The 19,185-nt window shown below is 42.3% G+C and overlaps 1 protein-coding gene across 3 annotated transcripts in view; it reads left to right on the top strand.

The window, feature by feature from the left end:
• Window positions 1-19,185, top strand: part of LOC115472895 (serpin B4-like) — a 50,871-nt gene that overhangs the window by 25,278 nt on the left and 6,408 nt on the right. For 2 of the 3 annotated variants that reach the window (XM_030207399.1, XM_030207389.1), the window contains exons 3-6: window positions 3,016-3,105; window positions 8,335-8,463; window positions 11,265-11,379; window positions 15,403-15,545. In XM_030207399.1, the coding sequence (XP_030063259.1) occupies window positions 3,016-3,105; window positions 8,335-8,463; window positions 11,265-11,379; window positions 15,403-15,545 (477 nt within the window). The remainder of the gene's footprint in view (window positions 1-3,015; window positions 3,106-8,334; window positions 8,464-11,264; window positions 11,380-15,402; window positions 15,546-19,185) is intronic. The other variant, XM_030207409.1, reaches the window with a different exon arrangement.

Below are 19,185 nucleotides of genomic sequence, written 5' to 3'. Positions count from 1 at the left end.
TATATATACTGTCATCTACCACATTTGCTTATTTCCGATCTGATAAAGAAGGGCAACCTTCGAAAGCTAATCAAGAAATGTATTAAGTTATGTCCAATAAAAAAGGTATCATCTTATTTTCTTTTCCATGTTTTATTTTGTTTGATTTCTATTCATTACCTTTAAAAGTGGACTAACACGGCTACCATACCTCTCGTAAAATGTTACAAACATTCTTAAAGAAATTTGTATCTAACTGTCAGAAATTATCTATACTCTCTGATGTTTTGTAATTTCTGGTTTTGTTGTACTTTATTTTGATATGTATGTAAGTCATATTGAAGGTATATGTGGGGTATAAGTGTCAAAATAAAGTAAAGTAAAATTCATGTATAGGAGACATGTATTTAGTGGCAGCTGCCCAACATATTAAGTCCCTTAGAATTATGGCTGATAGAATGTTTACACAGGACTAGATGGAAGCAGTGGCATATGCATTCAAGGTGCATACATTGCATATGGATTCCCTATCAGTCCCTCCCTTCTTCTTCCTGCTGCATCTCTCCCTTCCCTTCCTGGCCCCGCAAAGCTCTCATAATTCCCTCCCTCCCCCTGCTCCCTCCCATGCCTTAAAATTACCTCCAGTCTTCACCCAGGCAGTGCCAGCTGCCTGTACCAGGGCTTTATGTCTGAACCATCCTGCCCCTTTTTATGCAACTTCCTGTTTTCTGATGGGCAGGATGGTTCAGAGAGAAAGCCAGGTGCAGGTTGCAGAGAGCCTATGAGTGCCGGTGTCGCTGCCCGGGTGAAGACTGGAGGTGATCTTAAGTACGGGATGGTGGGGGAGCAGTGGCATGAGACTCTATCATGTTCAAAGTTCCTAGTTATGCCACTGGATGGGAGGGGCCAAGATGGCAACTGATTATGATGTGGCAGCATGAGTTCTACTGCTCACAGTGTTTGTTACATTTAGGCATGGGGAATACGAAGAAGATGAAAAGGAAATGTCTCTCCATGCTGAAGGCATATCAGGCTCTACCGGCCTTAGAGATAATCTTTGAGTGAAATAAATATTTCCTCCTATTTGTTTTAAAAGTATTTCCATGTAATTTCATTGAGTGTCCCCTAGTCTTTGTACTTTTTGAATGAGTGAAAAATCGATTCACTTTTACCCGTTTTACATCACTAAGGATTTTATAGACCTTAATCATATCCCTCCTCAGCCAGCTCTTTTCCAAGCGCAAGAGCCCTAACCTCTTTAGCCTTTCCTCATATGAGTTCCATCCCCGTTATCATTTTGGTTGCTCTTCTTTGAACCTTTTTTAATTCCACTATATCTTTTTTGAGATATGGTGACCAGAATTGAACACAATACTCAAGGTGAGATTGCTTCATAGAGCAATACAGAGGCATTATAATATTCTTGGTTTTATTTACAATGTCTTTCCTAATAATTCCTAGCATCTTGTTTACTTTTCTTGGTAACCAACACACACTGGGCAAAAGATTTCAGTGTATTGTTTATAATGACTTCTAGATTTTTTTCTTGGGTGCTGACTCCCAGGATAGACCCTAGCATCAGGAAACTATGATTTGGATTATTCTTCCCAATGTGCATCACTTTGCATTTGTCCACATTAAATTTCATCTGCATGTGGATGCACTGTTTTCCAGTTTCCTAAAGTCTTCCTGCAATTTTTCAGTCTTAATGTGTTTTGACAACTTTGAATAGTTTTGTGTCATCTGCAAATTTAATCATCTCACTTGCTGTTCTAATTTCCAGATCATTTATAAACATGTTAAATAGCACCGGTCCCAGTACTGATCCCTGTGGCACTTGACTATTCACCCTCCTTCACTGAGAAAATGGCCACTTTATCCTACCCTCTGCTTTCTGTCCAATAACCAATTCCTAATCCACAAAAGGGTATTGCCTTCTATCTCATGAGTCTTTAATTTCTGCAGGAGTTTCTCATGGGGAGCTTTGTCAGAAGCTTTCTGAAAATCTAGTTATACTACATCCACAGGCTCACCTTTTTCAATATGTTTATTCAAACCTTCAAAGAAATGAAGCAAATTAGTGATCCCTTGGTTGAACCCATGCTGACTCTGTCCCATTAAACCATGTTTGTCTATGCATTCCGTAATTTATTCTTTATAATAGTTTCCACTATTTTGCCTGGCACTAAAGTCAGGCTTACTGGTCTATAATTTCCTGGAACACACCAAGAACCCTTTTAAAAAATCAGCGTTATATTGTTCACCTTCAATCTTCAGTAACAGGGTCTCCCCACTTTTGGTCTATCTCCCATTTTAGCCAGAAGCTAAGACCATTCACCAAAGATGGACACGGAACCAGAACTTCACAGTGAATTCCCAACCACACCCCTAAACTTGTAGTAACAGATTTTTAATTCCCTTATTTTGATCTAGCTCTCACCATTCAGTGCATCATTTATCCCACAAACCTTATTCTCTTCTGTGAATTCATGTGTAGAAGTGCTGCTAGCATTCTGCATCTCTGTCTCCATTTACATGCAGCCAGAGCTTTGGGACCCATCCCCCTCCTTGAAATGTAACAATGTTCAAACAGCTACAATCCTGTGCAGCTCTACTAAGACAAGCAAACTGACAGTACACCTTAGAAATAATAAGCCTGTTTGTGTTTTATAAGCATTTCACCAAGCTTATTTCTCTGTCCTTATTCTCAATAAAACCACCTACAGGGAGGGTTTCGTTAATTTTATTAATTAATTATTTTTATTTTCTGATGTCAAATAATGTAGTATGATTATGTGTTTAGAAAATATTTTAAAATTAAATACAAATAAATACATTAAAAAAAATACACACACATGCCCAGATGGAATTGCTCTTGAATCAGTACATTGAAGGGTAACACCAGATTCATGGATCTAGAATTTGATAACTAATGCCATACAAAATACAGAATTGTGCATTTTAATAAGTAGTGACCTTTGTGTTACAAGAAAATAACATAATTTATATTTATTATCTTTATATTTTCAACTACAGGTGCTTCACTTTGATGAAGTTTCAGAAGCTGCAAAAACTGGAGCTAGAAACACATGTAGACAAAAAGTTGATGTGCATACCTCTAATCCGGTACTGTAATTTTAAGAAATATTACATTTGGGTCCAAAAAGCATTTCAAATTACCCAAGCATAGAAGGTTCAACCAATTTATGTATAATCATGGGGGGCCCAACTCCTGGCACGGACAGGAGCAGCGCAGGAGAGGACAGAGCGAGGGAGCAAACAGAAAGGTACGGGGGTGACAGCCCAAGTGTGGGGGAGCGGGGGCACAGCAGCCCAGGTGGGGGAGGGCATGTGCAGCTGTCCAGTCCTGCCCCGGGCCCGGCTGTGTCTCTCGGTGGCCCACTCTTGGCAGCCCTGAGACCACCTAACGGTTTATTCTCTTGCAAGAGAAATCAGCAGTTCATCATTCTTTCCCAACATTTCCTGTAATGTTTTGGTTAATATGAAGGGGACCAGACTTACATATCATGTGAATGTACAGAATACCTGCACTTTTTTTACTGCTAGTATTCAGTTATGTATGCAAGTGGCTGCAAAGCGACTAAGCGCTATTCTGTAAGGATATGCATAACTCGCACAGCATGAAGAGCCTTCCCATGGATGAAGCATGGTGGGGCTTCCATTTGCTTGCACAGAATATTGTAATTTGCATTCTTCCATGCTGTGTTTACAGGATCAGAGTTACACCAGGTCTATGGTTGGTGTAACTGCAGATGTTTAAATGTTAGGCATGCTGATGTCAGGTTACACTAGTATTCTAAACAGAATCTGGGTACCAATAAGTCATTAAAAAATTGCTTTCAAGGTTACACTAGTATTCTAAACAGAATCTGGGTACCAATAAGTCATTAAAAAATTGCTTTCAAGGCACCTAAAAGGGGGAACTGAGTTATAGGATTGTCCCATAGGGCCTAAATACTTAACTGACTCTGGGGCTTATTTTCAAAAGAGAAACATGTCTCAAAAATGGCATAAAGTGGCATTTGGACATGTTTCTCTGAAAAATATCTTAATCATGATTTTTGAAACTCGGATTTGAGACATTTTTCTCTGCAGTGCGTCCAAATCACAAGGGGGCATGCTGGGGCGGGATTGGGTGTTCCTAAAACTTGGACATTTTTCTTCCCTAATGGAGCAAAGCAAAAATGTTCCGGGCTATAAGTTACACGTTTTGGACTAGAGCTGTTACAATCACACCTAAGTCACAAAAAGGTGCCCTAAATGAGATGACCACTGGAGAGATTAAGGCATGACCCCCTTCTTATTTCTTCAGTAGTTACTGACCACCTCCCACCCCCAAAGATGTGAAAGAAACAGTACATGCCAGCCTCTATGACAGCTTCAGATGTTGTGGCTAGTCTTATAAGAGCAGCAAGCAGGTCCCTGAAGTAGCCTAGTGGTTGGTGCCGTGTACTATAGAGAAGGGAACTCGGGCCCATAACCCACTCTAATTGTTGCTGAGCCCTCCCTCTAAAACCCACCAAAAATCTGATGCATCTACATATAGGTGGCACTTGGAGAGATAAGGGCTGTTGTGGTGGTATACTGTAGAGTACAGTAGGTTTTTGGTGGATTTTGGAAGGCTCAGCATAAAATATAAGGGGGTAATGATGAGATGTGTACCTGGGACTACTGCAGTGCTTCCTAAGGTGCCCCACTGCTTTACTGAGATGTCTGTGTGCAACAAAAGAAAAGCACAAAAGGGCCTTCAGGACTGGAATGTCTGTGTGGACAGTCTACTAAGAATGCTGCCCCCCCCCCCCTATATCCCAATGGCTTGATTTTGTGCATTTTTCCCTTGGGCATTTTTTATATAATGGTCCTAAAAGATAGACACACTGAGCACAAAAACATCTAGTAAATGGTCATCCTATATAATAATTCTCACCTCCAACGTTCTGTGCCTGGGACCGTGGCTCCCTAGGCTGGAGGTGGTCTGCTAGGCAGACACGCACTGACGTCACTGACGTCATGACAGCTGATTCCAAGGCAAGTTTCTTTGCGTGCGTCTGACGTCAGACGCATGCAGAGGAACTTCCAGAGAAGATGATTGAGGAAGCAATGCGAAGGGCACAACAACACTTCGGTTGTCAGCACAGGTAGTCCACAACGGCGGTGGGGGGGGGGGGGGCAGTTTTCGGTGGTCCGGGGGGGGTCGACAGGTTTGCGGAAGGGGGAGGGTTGAGGGGGCCGTAGCGCGGGGGGGGGGGGGGGGGGGGGGGGAGAGGAATTGCCTGCCTAGGGCCCGTTTCCTTGCCTTTTTTACTAGTTTTCTAAATAAAAAGTTGGACATTTTTCTGGTTTGAAAATGGCCATGTTTGTAGAGAGAGGACGAGAGGCTTTGGGGCTTGGAAGGCGTTTTGAGGAGAGACTTTTGCTTGTGACATCACCGACCTCACCTGTCTTTCCTGGTACATCTGCTGGACTCACCAATGCATTGTGAGAGAGGGCAAGAGGCTTTGGGGCTTGGAAGGTGTTTGGGGGAGAGACTTTTGATTGTGATATTGCTGACCCCACCTCTCCCAGTACATCTGCTGGAAATGCCAAGGTGGGTGTCCATTGATGCACAACCATTAGGGCATGACCAAAGGAGCACATCCCTTTGAAGACCCTCAAAGTGGATTGAAGCCTTGGGATTTTATTGGAGGTTGTTTATTATGAAGTGAAAGAATAAACCAGGGGCGTAGCCAGACAAAAGATTTTGGGTGGGCCTAGGCAAGAAGTGGGTGGGCACCAAGTGTTCTCCCTCCCCCACCACCACGAAAAAAATATCTCAGCTGGTGGGAAAACACTTCTTTCCACCTTGGCCGTCTGCAGCAGGCATATGCTAAAAACTGAGCATGTGCAGGTGCCAGTATCATGGAGAGTAGCGTTTTCGTTACCATCAGGGGGAAGTCTTCAGCTGGCGGAGCTTGGGATCCCCACCAGCTACTACTAAACATGTGCTACTGATGAGTGGGCCTGAGCCCTAAATGGCCCACCCAGGCCCACCTGTGGCTACGCCACTGGAATAAACTGAAGGTAAATGCTGTGAAAGCTAGTAAGTCCACCCCTAAAGACAAAGGCCCATAGGATAAACATCTGAAATTGGTCCTACAAACTGTGAGTACGTCTGTGTAGTCATCAGAGGGATCCTCTTTGAGCTCCAATGATAGGACTCCTCCCTTACTGCCCACAAGTAGGCTTCAGGCTGAAACCCTGACTGAAGAGTTGCAGGGGGAAACTGAACAAAACCCTCACCAAGGAACACCAGTTCAACATCTGCCGAAGCTGCAGCTGGTCTTATTTGATCAGACAGATGAGATTCCTGTTGGGACAGTGGTGGAAGGATAAGTGTCTTTGATGGACATTTGGCAGGTGATTTCTAGAACTGAAAGTCTTTTACAAAGGAAGATTGTACAGTTATGTGTTTTTTCTGGTCAGATGGTAGATAATTTTTGCTTTACAGGATAAGGTCACTAATTTAGAATCTTCAATCTCAGCTATGTAGCCTCAGTTTCAGACCTTACGGGCAGTTAATGCCTCTTCAGTTTAGGCAAACCTTTGTGTTTTGTATAGAATAGAATTGTTGGAAAATTGTGCATAAATAATTTAAGATTCTGAAATGTTCTCATGACTAATTTGATTTCCCCTGAAATCTTGCTTAAGGAATATTTTGTTGAGGTTTTACATTTGGATCAGATGGAGAGTTTTCCCTATCCTTAAGTGTTTCTATCTTCCTAAGGTAATTAATGAAGCAGATAAAAAAAAAAACCCTTCCACGGTGGAAGGTCAGTTGACAGTGTTTTTAGAAAATTCTTAGAATGTTATTTCTTCATGTGCAACACTGTTAGTGACCTTTACCTCTGAACTAGATAAATTGAAGATATTGAAATTATACTTCAAGGTTAAACATGTGCAGTTTTGTGGGCAAGTGATACAGATTATTCCAGATGTTGTACAGTCCACTCAGCAAAGGAGAACATTTTTTTTCTTAATTTAAAACCCAAGATTTTGGACAACTTTACTTGGTCCTGTTTTTCTTACGACCAAGGCACAAAAAGGTGCCCGAACTGAGCGGAGAGAATCAGGGATGACCTCTCCTTACTCCCCCAGTGGTCACTAACCCCCTCCCGCCTTCAAAAAACAGCTTTAAAAATATTACGTGCCAGCCTCTATGCCAGCCTCAAATGTCTACTCAAGTCCATCGCAGTAGTATGCCGGTCCCTGGAGCAGTTTTAGTGGCTGCAGTGCACTTCAGGCAGGCGGACCCAGGCCCATCTCCCCCCCCCCCCTACCTGTTCCTCTTGTGGTGGTAAATGTGAGCCCTCCAAAACTCACCAGAAACCCACTGTACCCACATCTAGGTGCCCCTTTTCACCCGTAAGGGCTATGGTAGTGGTGTGCAGTTGTGGGTAGTGGGTTTGGGGGGGGGGGGGGCTCAACACACAAGGTAAGGGAGCTATGTACCTGGGACCTTTTTCTGAAGCCCACTGCAGTGCCCCCTAGGGTGCCAGGTTGGTGTCCTGGCATGTCAGGGGGACCAGTGTACTATGAATGCTGGCTCCACCCATGACCAAAGGGCTTGGATTTGGTCATTTCTGAGATGGGCTTCCTTGGTTTCCATTATCGCCGAAAATCAGAAATGACCAAGTTTAGGGACGACCATCTCTAAGGATGACTTAAATGTCAAGATTTGGGCGTCACCGACCGTATTATCGAAATGAAAGATGGCCGCCCATCTTGTTTCAATAATATGGGTTTCCCCGCCCCTTCGTGGGGACGTTTTGCAAGGACGTCCTCAGCAAAACTTGGGTTTCCCTTTCGATTATGCCCCTCCACGTGTGCCCAATGTGCGTTAATTTTGAGTTACCGCCCGGCTACTGCATGACCCTTGCGGTAATTTCATTTTTGATGCACATCCGCTACGCACACCAGAAAATAATTTTTATTTTCTAGTGTGCGGCAAAAAACGGGCGGTAATCGTCATTCTATGCATGTAGATGATTACCACACAGTTACCACATGAGACCTTACCGCTAAGTAAATGGCTGGCAGTAAGGTCTCTGACCCAAAATGGACACACAGCAAATTTAATTTTGCTGCACGTCCAATTTCGGTAAAAATAAAAAAATACATTTTTTACAGGTGCGCTGAAAAATGATTCTGTGTATGCCAAAAACACACGTCTACACTATTGCAGGCCATTTTTCAGCATGCCTTAGTAAAAGGGCCCCTCAATGTTTACTATACATGATTAAATATAAATATTAAACATATGCAATATTAGACTGACTTGCTTCACTCTTTTTACAGCTGTGTGGCCAGGGAGATGTTCACTCCAAATTCCATGAACTCCTATGCAATCTACAAAAGAGTGATCCGGCTTGCAAACTGCACATCGTCAACAAGCTTTACGGACAACAAGACTTTCCATGTACAGAAGTAAGCTGTTTGTGACATTACCATAAATTGGACCTACCAACAAAATTTAGTTTTAAAATACTCTATGAAATATATTCTCACACAGTTCAGTATTCAAACTACAGTTACTGGTTTTGTGCTGTGTAATACATACAGCATTATCCCCAAATACTATAAATGGTGTTCAAAATTGAACACGCTGTATTTATGTGCAAAATTTAATTGAGTAAGAAGCCTATTAGCACCAGTAATTGGGTGCTAACAATCATTGGTGTTAATTGGCAAACAATTTGGATTTACACATGCATCCTGTTACATGCTATTCTATAAAGACAATTTTTTTTAGGGGTCCTTTTACAAAGGTGCACTGAAAAATGGCTTGTAGTGTAGGTGCGGGTTTTGGGCACATGCCAATCCATTTTTCATCACACCTGTAACAAAGGCCTCTTCCCACCCCCCAAAATGGACGTGCAGCAAAATCAAAATTGCCGTGCGTCCATTTTGGGTCTGAGACTTTACCGCCAGCCATTGACCTAGTGGTAAAGAATTTGGGCGGTAATGACCTACCCGCATCAGATGCCACTTGGCGCATGTCCGCTATGCTCGCCAGAAATATAAAAATATTTTTCAGTTGTGCGTAGCGGACGCACATCAAAATTGAAATTTTCACAAGGGCCACGCAGTAACCAGGCGGTAACTCCAATTTGGCGTGCACTGGGCGCACATGTAGGCACCTATGCGGCTTAGTAAAAGGGGCACTTAGTGTGCAACTGAAAAGGGGTGTAGCCGTGGGAGGAGCATAGTAAGGTCAGGGATGTTCACTAGAGATTCTCAGTAGGGGCGTAGCCAGACTTCGGCGGGAGGGGGGTCCACAGCCCGAGGTGAGGGGCACATTTTAGCCCCCCCTGGTGCCGCCGACCCCCACCCCCGCCATTGTCGATTGCCACCACCACCACCACCAACTTTGACCCCCCCCTGCCAACGACCCTCTCGACCCCCCCTGCTGCCGACCCCTCCCCCCGCTGCCAACCCTCCCCCGCCGCTGCCGTCGCCTACCTTTGCTATTCTATAAATGGCACCCATCCCAGATCGCTGTATATAGAATAGTGCTCAGTGCTCATGGATTTTTTGGCACTCAAATTTGAGCACCATTCACTGAATCTAGTCCTATATGTATAAATCCACTGTCCTCTAATTCTATAGCCTTAATGCCTAAATATAAGAACCATTTGCCCACTAAGATTGTAGAATAATAGCACTTAGATTCGTGAATGTAACATTTATGCACAGAAGTGCTAGGCACGCACTTAGCTGTATTGTGTAATGTGAGCATGCAAGTTGCCGAAAAAAAACGCTAGTCTATAAACCACGCTTAAAGTTAGATGAGGTTTATAGAATGGCGTGTACACCTGGGAATCATGGCTAATTTTAGTCATGCAAAAGACGGCACAGAGAGGGTCCAAAGCACAAGACACAATCCAAAGCACAAAAAAGAACCAAGAGTCTCCAGTGAACGGGACAAAGTTCTTTAATTGTGCAACGTTGATCAACCACATAGGGCCCCTTTTACTAAGGCGCATAGGCGCCTACATGCATCCAATACGCATCAAATTGGAACTACTGCCCAGCTACCGCATGCCCTGGGCGGTAATTCCATTTTGTATGCATGTCCAAAATGTCACAGCACAGGTAATTATGGGTATTCTGAAATCAGAACTTCACTGGCTCCCTATCCATTTCCGAATAAAATTCAAGCTCCTCTTATTGACTTATATGTGCATTCACTCTGCAGCCCCTCACTACCTCTCCACCCTCATCTCTCCCTACACTCCTTCCCAGGAACTCCGTTCACTAGGCAAATCTCTCCTAATTGCACCCTTCTCCTCCATCACTAACTCCAGACTCCGTTCCTTTTGTCTCGCCGCACCTTATGCCTGGAATGGACTTCCTGAGCCATTACGTCTAGCTCCATCCCTGGCTGCCTTCAAATCCTGGCTAAACGCCTTCCTGTTTGATGCTGCTTTTGACTCCTAACTTGTCACTTGCTCGTAACCTTTATCTTGTCTTCCTCTCTTCAATAGTCCCTTTCCCTATGTGTCCTTCTGTCTGTCCTACCCTTATCCTTATTTGTCCTGTCTGTCTGTCCTGATTTATATTGTAAGCTCTTTTGAGCAGGGACTGTCTTTTCTTCATGTTCAATTGTAAAGCACTGCATACAACTGGTAGCGCTATAGAAATGATTTGTAGTAGTAGTAGTAGAACATGTAACACCAACATTGAGGTGTCTCTATTGGTTACCTGTACAGTACAGTGCTGATGTTGATTTATCAAGCGATACAGGCAGCTGCACCCTGGTATGTGATTGAAGCTATACAACTGTATGTGTCTGCCTGGGATTTAAGATCGGACAATGAGAGGTGCTTGATGGTACCAGCTTTTCCTACTTTTCATTATGTGGAAACTTCAAGATGTGCCTTTTATGTGTCAGTGTCAGTATTATGGAACAGCCTTCCAATGTATCTTAGGCTTTGCCCAGCTTTGCAGAAATTTAAGAAGCTTCTTATTTATTTTTGAAGGCTTTTTCCTGTTAGGGACGTTTTTTGTCAATGTAACAGAGATGACGGGCATAAATGTCAATGGAAGCAGACAATTTCGAGAGTGTGTTATTATCTTTGTGCATGTATTTTTTTCTTTTGTAATCCACTTAGTTGTAAGTGAGGTAAACATTTTTAAATAAATAAATTATCTAGGACATATTTTTTTCAGTTTTTCCTCTTATAGAAATAGTCACCAGTGTGTGTGTGTGGCTCTTGTTTTCACAGGAATATTTAAGCTGTGTTCAGCAAATGTATAATTCAATGCCTGAAGATGTTGACTTTAGAAATGTAGAGGAAGTCAGAAAGAAGATTAATATGTGGGTTGAGAATGAGACACAAGGTAAGAATTAAAAGTCATGTTCACTAAAGTGTGACAACTGTTTGTGAAGCCCAGGTAGTAAATGGGGGTGGGGTTGGGGGTGGGCAAGCATATGCCTTGCATTTAGGGGTAGATTCAGTAAATAGCGCTCAAATGTTAGCGCAAAAAAAATCAGTGTTCAATGCTGTTCTATAATGGGGATTCAGGGGGTCTTTTACTAAGCGACGGTAAGCCAAACGTGACTTACCACTCGCTAAACTGGAAGTAAAACCAGGCTACTACATCAGCGCAGTGGTCGTTCCCACTCCCAGTGTGCGCTATTTCCTCTGCTACAAAATATTTTTCTTTTTGTAGCGCCAGTATTTACCCAGTGGTAATCAGGCAGTGCCACATGCTGCCCAGTTACCACTGGGTTAGCGTGGGAGCCCCTTACTGCCACCTCAATGGGTGGTGGTAAGTGCGCCCCCTGAAATGCCTGCACTGCAAGTGTTTCACTTTCCACACAGCCGTGTCTTTAAAAAACCCAGCCTTATACCCACTGCAGTAAAAGGGGGCCTCAGCTCGTATCAAAAACACGTGCTGACGCCAGTACAGGCCCCCTTTTGCTACAGCTTAGTAAAAGGACCCCTCAATGAGGAGTTCCCAGTGGCATAGCAGGGGGGGCTGCCACCCGGGGCGGGGCGGTTCGCCGTAGCACCCCCCCCCCCGAGTGCAGCGCATCGACATCCCCCTCCCCCCCCGACCAGCTCCTGCACCCTACCTTTAAAAAGAATATCGGAATCCCAGGTGAGGCGCAGCGCCTCGCGCCTGCCCTGCACGTAAAAGAAATGTGGACCGTCGGGTCTTCCCTCACTCTGTCTGTCCCGCCCTTGCAGAAATAGGAAGTTATGTGCAGGGCAGGCGCGAGGCGCTGTGCCTTGCCTGGGATTCTGAAATTCTTTTTAAAGGTAGGGTGCAGGAGCTGGTCGGAGTGGGGAGCTGGTAGGGAGCACCGCCCCCCCCTTGCTACGCCACCGGGAGTTCCCTTTATTAAATAGCATTGAGTGCCAATTTTGGCACCCAGATTTAGGCACCAGAACTTACACCTGCTTAAACCTTCCAGAAACTACTGAAGACTTACTTGTTCAAAAAAGCGTACAAAATGGATCCCTCATAACGATCTGACTCCTAAACAACACCAGACACAATTTTATATTGGAACTCTTTTATTTTGCCTATTTTATTTACACCCTAATTACTGATAATCATACCCTGTCCTGATATCATTATGTTATGTTGTTATCCACTTACCCACATCTTAATCAACATAATTTTCATATGAACCTTAATAGCAATAATTCTGAAATTTTTCTCCGTTAATATGATTGCCATAATATTCCTATGCACCTTATCTGTTATGGACTTTGGTCCTGGGGAATTGAGGAACTGAGTTTGATTCCCACTTCAGGCACAGGCAGCTCCTTGTGACTCTGGGCAAGTCACTTAACCCTCCATTGCCCCATGTAAGCCGCATTGAGCCTGCCATGAGTGGGAAAGCGCGGGGTACAAATGTAAAAAAAAATAAAAATATATACTCTGATTCTCTATTCCATCAATGTGATTATAGTTGTATTATATTGTAAGCCACATTGAGCCTGCAAATAGGTGGGAAAATGTGGGCTATAAATGCAACAAAATAAATAAATAAAATAAACCAGGTGTAATTTCTGTCGCCCAATTAGGGTGCACATCCCTGGTATTCTATAACACTGTGCGGATATGTATTGGGTGGTATAAGGGTGTGGCAGATTGACTCTTATTGGTAGTACAATAAGACTACATCTAGGTGTCATAGGTGCTATTTTGAACACCGATCAGCACAAAGGTGAGAGTGGAAGAACCCTGCTCTCATGTTGACCTGCCAGACTACCAGGACAGCCCCTGGGTGAATCCTGGGGGAGAGTGGTATGAGGAATCTTTTTTGTTGGGGGGATACCTTGATCAGGATGGGGTTGGACTGTGGGAAGGGGCCTTAATCAGTGGGGGGTTGTTGTGCATGAGGGAAGGTGCTGATCAGGAGGTATGTGTGTGTTGCAGGGGATTGGATTGAGATGGAGTACAAGTTACACCGTAGTGGCCTTGTCCTCTCTTGTTGCGGTTTGCATTGTATACATTGGTAGATAGCATGGGTATATATCTACTACTACTACTACTACTTAACATTTCTAGAGCGCTACTAGGGTTACGCAGCGCTGTACAATTTAACAAAGAGAGACAGTCCCTGCTCAAAGAGCTTACAATCTAATAGACAAGTGAACGGTCGGTCCGATCGGGGCAGTCAAATTGGGGCAGTCTGGATTCACTGAACGGTAAGGGTTAGGTGCCGAACGCAGCATTGAAGAGGTGGGCTTTAAGCAAAGACTTGAAGATGGGCAGGGAGGGGGCTTGGCGTAAGGGTTCAGGAAGGTTGTTCCAAGCATAGGGTGAGGCGAGGCAGAATGAGCGGAGCCTGGAGTTGGCGGTGGTGGAGAAGGGTACTGAGAGGAGGGATTTATCCTGTGAACGGAGGTTACGGGCGGGAACGTAAGGGGAGATGAGGGTAGAGAGGTAGTGAGGGGCAGCAGACTGAGTGCATTTGTAGGTAAGAAGGAGAAGCTGTCAATGCATGGAACATGGGGCCTATATAGTAGGTGTCTGCCCTGTGCAGTAAATGCAGGGCAGATGAAGGGCAATCCCTGCATTTACCACACAAGTTTTGCTCTCATCGCACCTTAACCATTTGCAGTTATGAGGCAGTAAGTGCATAAATGTACCACATTTTAGCAAGCAGGCCCCCAGGTCAGCATTTGATGACTAACCATTCTCTGTTCTACAACTCATAAGTTAGGGAAAGTCTGGGATAGGTAAACAAAGAGAATGACATTTTTATTTAAGAGATGCCATTATATATGTGTTTTCTTACTTTATAAGTGATATTTTTGCTAAATAAAAAGCAAGTTCAAGGTTGTTTGAACTTTATTATAACTGTTAATGTTTACTTTGTGATATCTCTGACCCATATGAAAGCAATTAACTAATAAAGTAACCATCTTCAGGTAAGAAATTATTGTGTTAACAGATGTGGATGTGTTTATCCTAACATTACCTTATTATAACTGTACAAATAGGGGGAAAAATTCTACAATCTTACATTCAATAATAAACATCGAGCCCATAAACTGAGAACTGAAAAAATTGATTTTTGTGCACTTATCTTATTCATCCCAATGGGGCCATTGTTTCACCTCTACAGTCAATTTCCTCATCACTGTTTCCCTCTAAGCTGAGCGGGAGTCCTCCACCTATAGCCTTGTCAGTAGACAACATTATTTCAATATCAAATGTTCAACATTGAGAGACAGGCAAGCTCTGCGGGACTCCAGGGAACCTGCCTGTCCCTCGTGATGGATGACATAATATTGAAGCACTGCCCCCTACTGGCAGCAATGCAGTTGGAGGACATCTACCCAGCTTAGAGGGAACAGTATTCCTCAGGGGTATATATGCCCTTTTTTCAGTTCAGTCTCATCTATAACAAAAGCTTAACTTTAGAAGACTCAACATGCAATCAGTTCATTAAATTAAAATAAGACACACACTATAAATTTGTATTTTTGAATCACTAGTATAACATAAAAAGATTTGAATTTTTGGAGATTTTTTGGAGACCAATGAATGAAATGTGGAACCATGAATTTCGGTCTGTTCTAAAGGTTTCTGATGTCCTTTTCCTCCAATTTTTTAAAGAAGTGTAAGTGTTTTATCAAGTAGGGATAATTATGTTTACTATTTAAACTAAGACAGCACTTTTGGGTTGTGAAGTGTGAGGCTTTTATGGTCAGTCTACATCTCTCAGTATTGGGGAAAAAAACCCTGCACCAAACACGTCATAAATTAAAGAGATATAGGAAATAGTTTAAGAAATATTTATGTCCCGGAATGTATAGTCTTTTGTCATTTTCATAACATGAAACATTAGACTAATGAAAATATACACACAGCAACGTTTGATTCTTTCTTTTCAAGGTAAAATTAAAGATCTGTTCGCTGAAGGTTCTCTTCGTCCAGATATCCTTATAGCCTTGGTGAATGCTGTCTACTTCAAAGGAAAGTGGGAAAAGGAATTTAAGAAAGAAAATACAAAAGAAGAGCAGTTCCGACTGAATAAGGTATTTAAATAAAAATAGTGGGATAAATATTCAGTCTGCAGCGGTGAGCATTTTGCTGACTGCCACTAACAGTATTCCCAGGTTTTCAGTGCTAGGTCATGTCCAGGAGTAGCTTAGTGGTTAGTGCAGCAGACTTTGGTCCTGGGGAATTGGGTTTGATTCCCACTGCAGCTCCTTTTGACTCTGGGCAAGTCACAGCGTATGTCTAGTAGCGCTATAGAAATGATTAGTAGTAGTAGTCCATGCTTCAACGTTGAACATCCACTTTATGTTGAGCCAGCTAACACACAGTCAGTTAACTAAATATTCAGCACTTCACAGGCCATGGATTGCTGTACAAAGACAGGATTGTGTTTTTTGTGGTTACCTTGGCTGCTTAATTGCTGAATATTGGCATTTATTTATTTATTTGTAGCATTTGTATCCCACATTTTCCCACCAATTTGCAGGCTCAATGTGGCTTACATTATGCCGTAATGGCGATCGCCATTTCCGGGTACAGAATTACAACTGGTTTTGCATTAAGGTGCATACATACATGGTAAAGGAGAGTACATTATGGTATTGCATAGAGGTTCCTGAGTGATAGATTGAATTGTAACATAAGTTAGGTCATCTACTATAGAGAGATCATTTTCGACATAAGGATTAAAGTGGTAGTGCGTGTTCATTAGTAGCAATGAGGTTAAACAGGCAAGTGACAAGAGTTCGGTTTTGTCTCGTTCATGTAAAGTCTAATTATTTAGTATTTAGTATTCAGCTAAGTGCTGACTCTGCCCCCAGAAAGTCCCCCCAAATAACTGATTTTCACTTAGGTGCTAACCACTAATTTTCAGTGGCAGGCAGTGTTAGTGATTCACCTAACCTTAAGTGTGCTATTGCTATAGCTTTCATTTGTTGCGTTCAGTCCCTGTGGAAACAGGAAATTACATCAGAGAGGGTCTGACCACTCATCTGAATTCACTCTAAATTTTTTTTACTAATAGTTTACTAGTTTAAAAACACTTGATATATCAAGAAGTCAGAGTAGTTTACATATAAAATTATATATATTTATAAAAGAACTCCTAGAGAATCAGTCAAACTCCAATCACCACCTTAAGAGCAATTACTTTTAAAAACTCGTTCATCATAGTTTCCCAGCAGACTTCCCCATGCCATAACCCAGGATCAGCCCCCCCCCTGCCCAAAAGCATACTGGAAAAAATAGGTTTTTAATTTCTTCTTAATCTCTGAACTACTTTCCAGGTGTGACTTTAGCCAGTAACGCTTTTAAAAAAGGGGTTAAAATCAATATGGGCATTTTCTGGTATCATGTCACTCCATTGCTTAATTTAAAAGCTTCTGAACTAAACTTGATGCTTCTAGACTGTAATACATCTGTTACAAATACTTTAAATGATATTGCCCCTTTGACCATTAGGAAATCCTTCAGGGTCAAGGAATCTCATTGGTATTCCCAATATTTACAATCATTGAAGCAGAACTGCCACCGACCACTGTGCTCATAGCATAAGTCTGGTGACATTTCTACTAAATTCTTATGGAAAGAACAATTAAAATCTTATAAATATGATGTTGTCATTTCTAAAAAGAAATTCTATTCTGATTTAATTAATTCTCCTCGACTGGACCAAGGCAGGTTATTTTCTCTTGTAGAAAATCTAAACTGACTCTTCTAGGGTTGATTGTAAGCCTCAAATTCAAGAGCCAACAGCAGATGATTTTGCAATTTTTTTCTCTGTTAGTTATATCAATACACTAGTCATTTTCTACCATCACCTTTGATATTCTAAGTTATTTGGCTAATATTGAGGATAATGCTCCTGCCAATAGACTTTGGTTCAATTTTCAGCCTATCTCAGAACAAGAAATAAAACCATTTCTCAATAGACATTCCTCTTCAAGCTGTTCTTTGGTTTGCTGTTTCTCTCTTTTATTGAATGATCCTCTTCCTTCCATTGTCTCCTAGATAACAATATTTGTGAATTGCATATTAAGTTTATGCATTCTTCCATTATCAATGGGAAATATAACTCCTATCCCCAAAGCTGTTGATTTTGATTGACTTAATGATAGAATTACAACTTATAAAGAGGGTCTTTTACTAAGGTGCGCTCACGTTTTTAGCATGCGCTAAACATTAGAGACACCAGTGCATTCCTATGGGTGTCTCTAACATTTAGCGTGCACCTATTTTTAGCACGTGCTAAAAACATGAGCATTCCTTAGTAAAAGACTCTCAAATTATCTAAGGGGCCCTTTTTCTAAGTAATGCTAAAAAGTAGCCTGCGCTATCCCAGTGCAGGTCTTTCCCGCATGCAAGGCCACTTTTAGTGCTGCCAGGAAATGGCCGAATTTTCTATTTTGGCAATAATGGATACACGCTAATGTTCCCATTAGTGCATGGTCATTAGCATGTGAGCAGAGGCATAGCTAGGTAGATTGCCAGGGGAGCGGCAGCTCCCCCCCATACGGACTTCCGACGGTACCGGTGCCTATTTTTGATACAATCTGTCATGTTTAAATTAAGCGCAGGCGCTGTCAGCAGTCCATTCTCACTCCCCCCCCCCCCCGTGCCCTGAACCTGGCTACGCTTCGGCAAGTAGGCAGTAAAGGCTCACGCTCTAACCACACAGTAAACAGTTATCTCGTGGCAATGTAGCTGTGCTAATTGATTAGCACAGGACACGCCTATTCTCCACCCCCAGAGCCACCCCTAGCACTAAAAAATAAAAACAATTTTTTTAGCATGCGTTTACCGCAGATTAGTAAAAGAGCCCCTAAATGTAATATTTTACACTCATCTCAATTTGGCTTTAGGTCTTTACGTAGCACAGAAGCTCTTCTTATGGTATACGAATCTCATGTCAAAAGGGCATTTTGTCAAGGACATCACATTTTATTGTTACAATTTCATATCTGTGATAAGGTCAATCATGAAAAGCTGATGAGTAAGTTAAATGTGCTGGGAATTTCCAGCAATGTTTTCAGCTGGTTCATTGATATTTTTTAACAAATAGATCCTATATGGTCATTAAGAACACAATCAAATCTTTCGCATTTCAGCCACCTTGTGATGTTCCTCACGGTTACCCACTTTCACCAATCCTGTTTAATGACCTCTTTAAACTCGCTGTCTTTTCATTCTGGGGAAGTATTACTTTCCTATACAGATGATATTTTTAATACTGGGACCATTACAGTGACTTATACCAGAGTTACTAATTGCGTAGGTTGGCATTCTCTCATTCTTTAAATCTAAATATGAATCAGACTAAAATCTTATAGTTTAGTAATACCATCAATAATGTACCTGCTTCTATACCATTGGTGCATACTGAGAAACTACCAGTGGAAACATATTCTAGAGATCTGGGAGTGCTGTTGGGCTCTTCTATTTCAATGGAACACCAAGTAAATAATCTTTTCAAAAAGATATTTTTCAGGCCTAAGCAACTAAGATCTATCCACTCTTAAGGGCCCTCTTACTAAGCCGCATAAGCGTCTACGCACGCTCAACACTTACCAAAATGGATTTACCACCAAGCTACCAAGTGGATCTTGAGGTAATTTCATTTTTGGCACGTGTCTGATACGCGTGGCCGAAAAATAATTTTTATTTTCGGATGCGCATATC

Source organism: Microcaecilia unicolor, chromosome 1 (genome assembly GCF_901765095.1).
Source record: "Microcaecilia unicolor chromosome 1, aMicUni1.1, whole genome shotgun sequence".
NCBI lineage: Eukaryota > Metazoa > Chordata > Amphibia > Gymnophiona > Siphonopidae > Microcaecilia > Microcaecilia unicolor.
The sequence above is the reverse complement of the archived record's forward strand: the minus strand, read 5'-3'. Positions and strand labels throughout refer to the sequence as shown.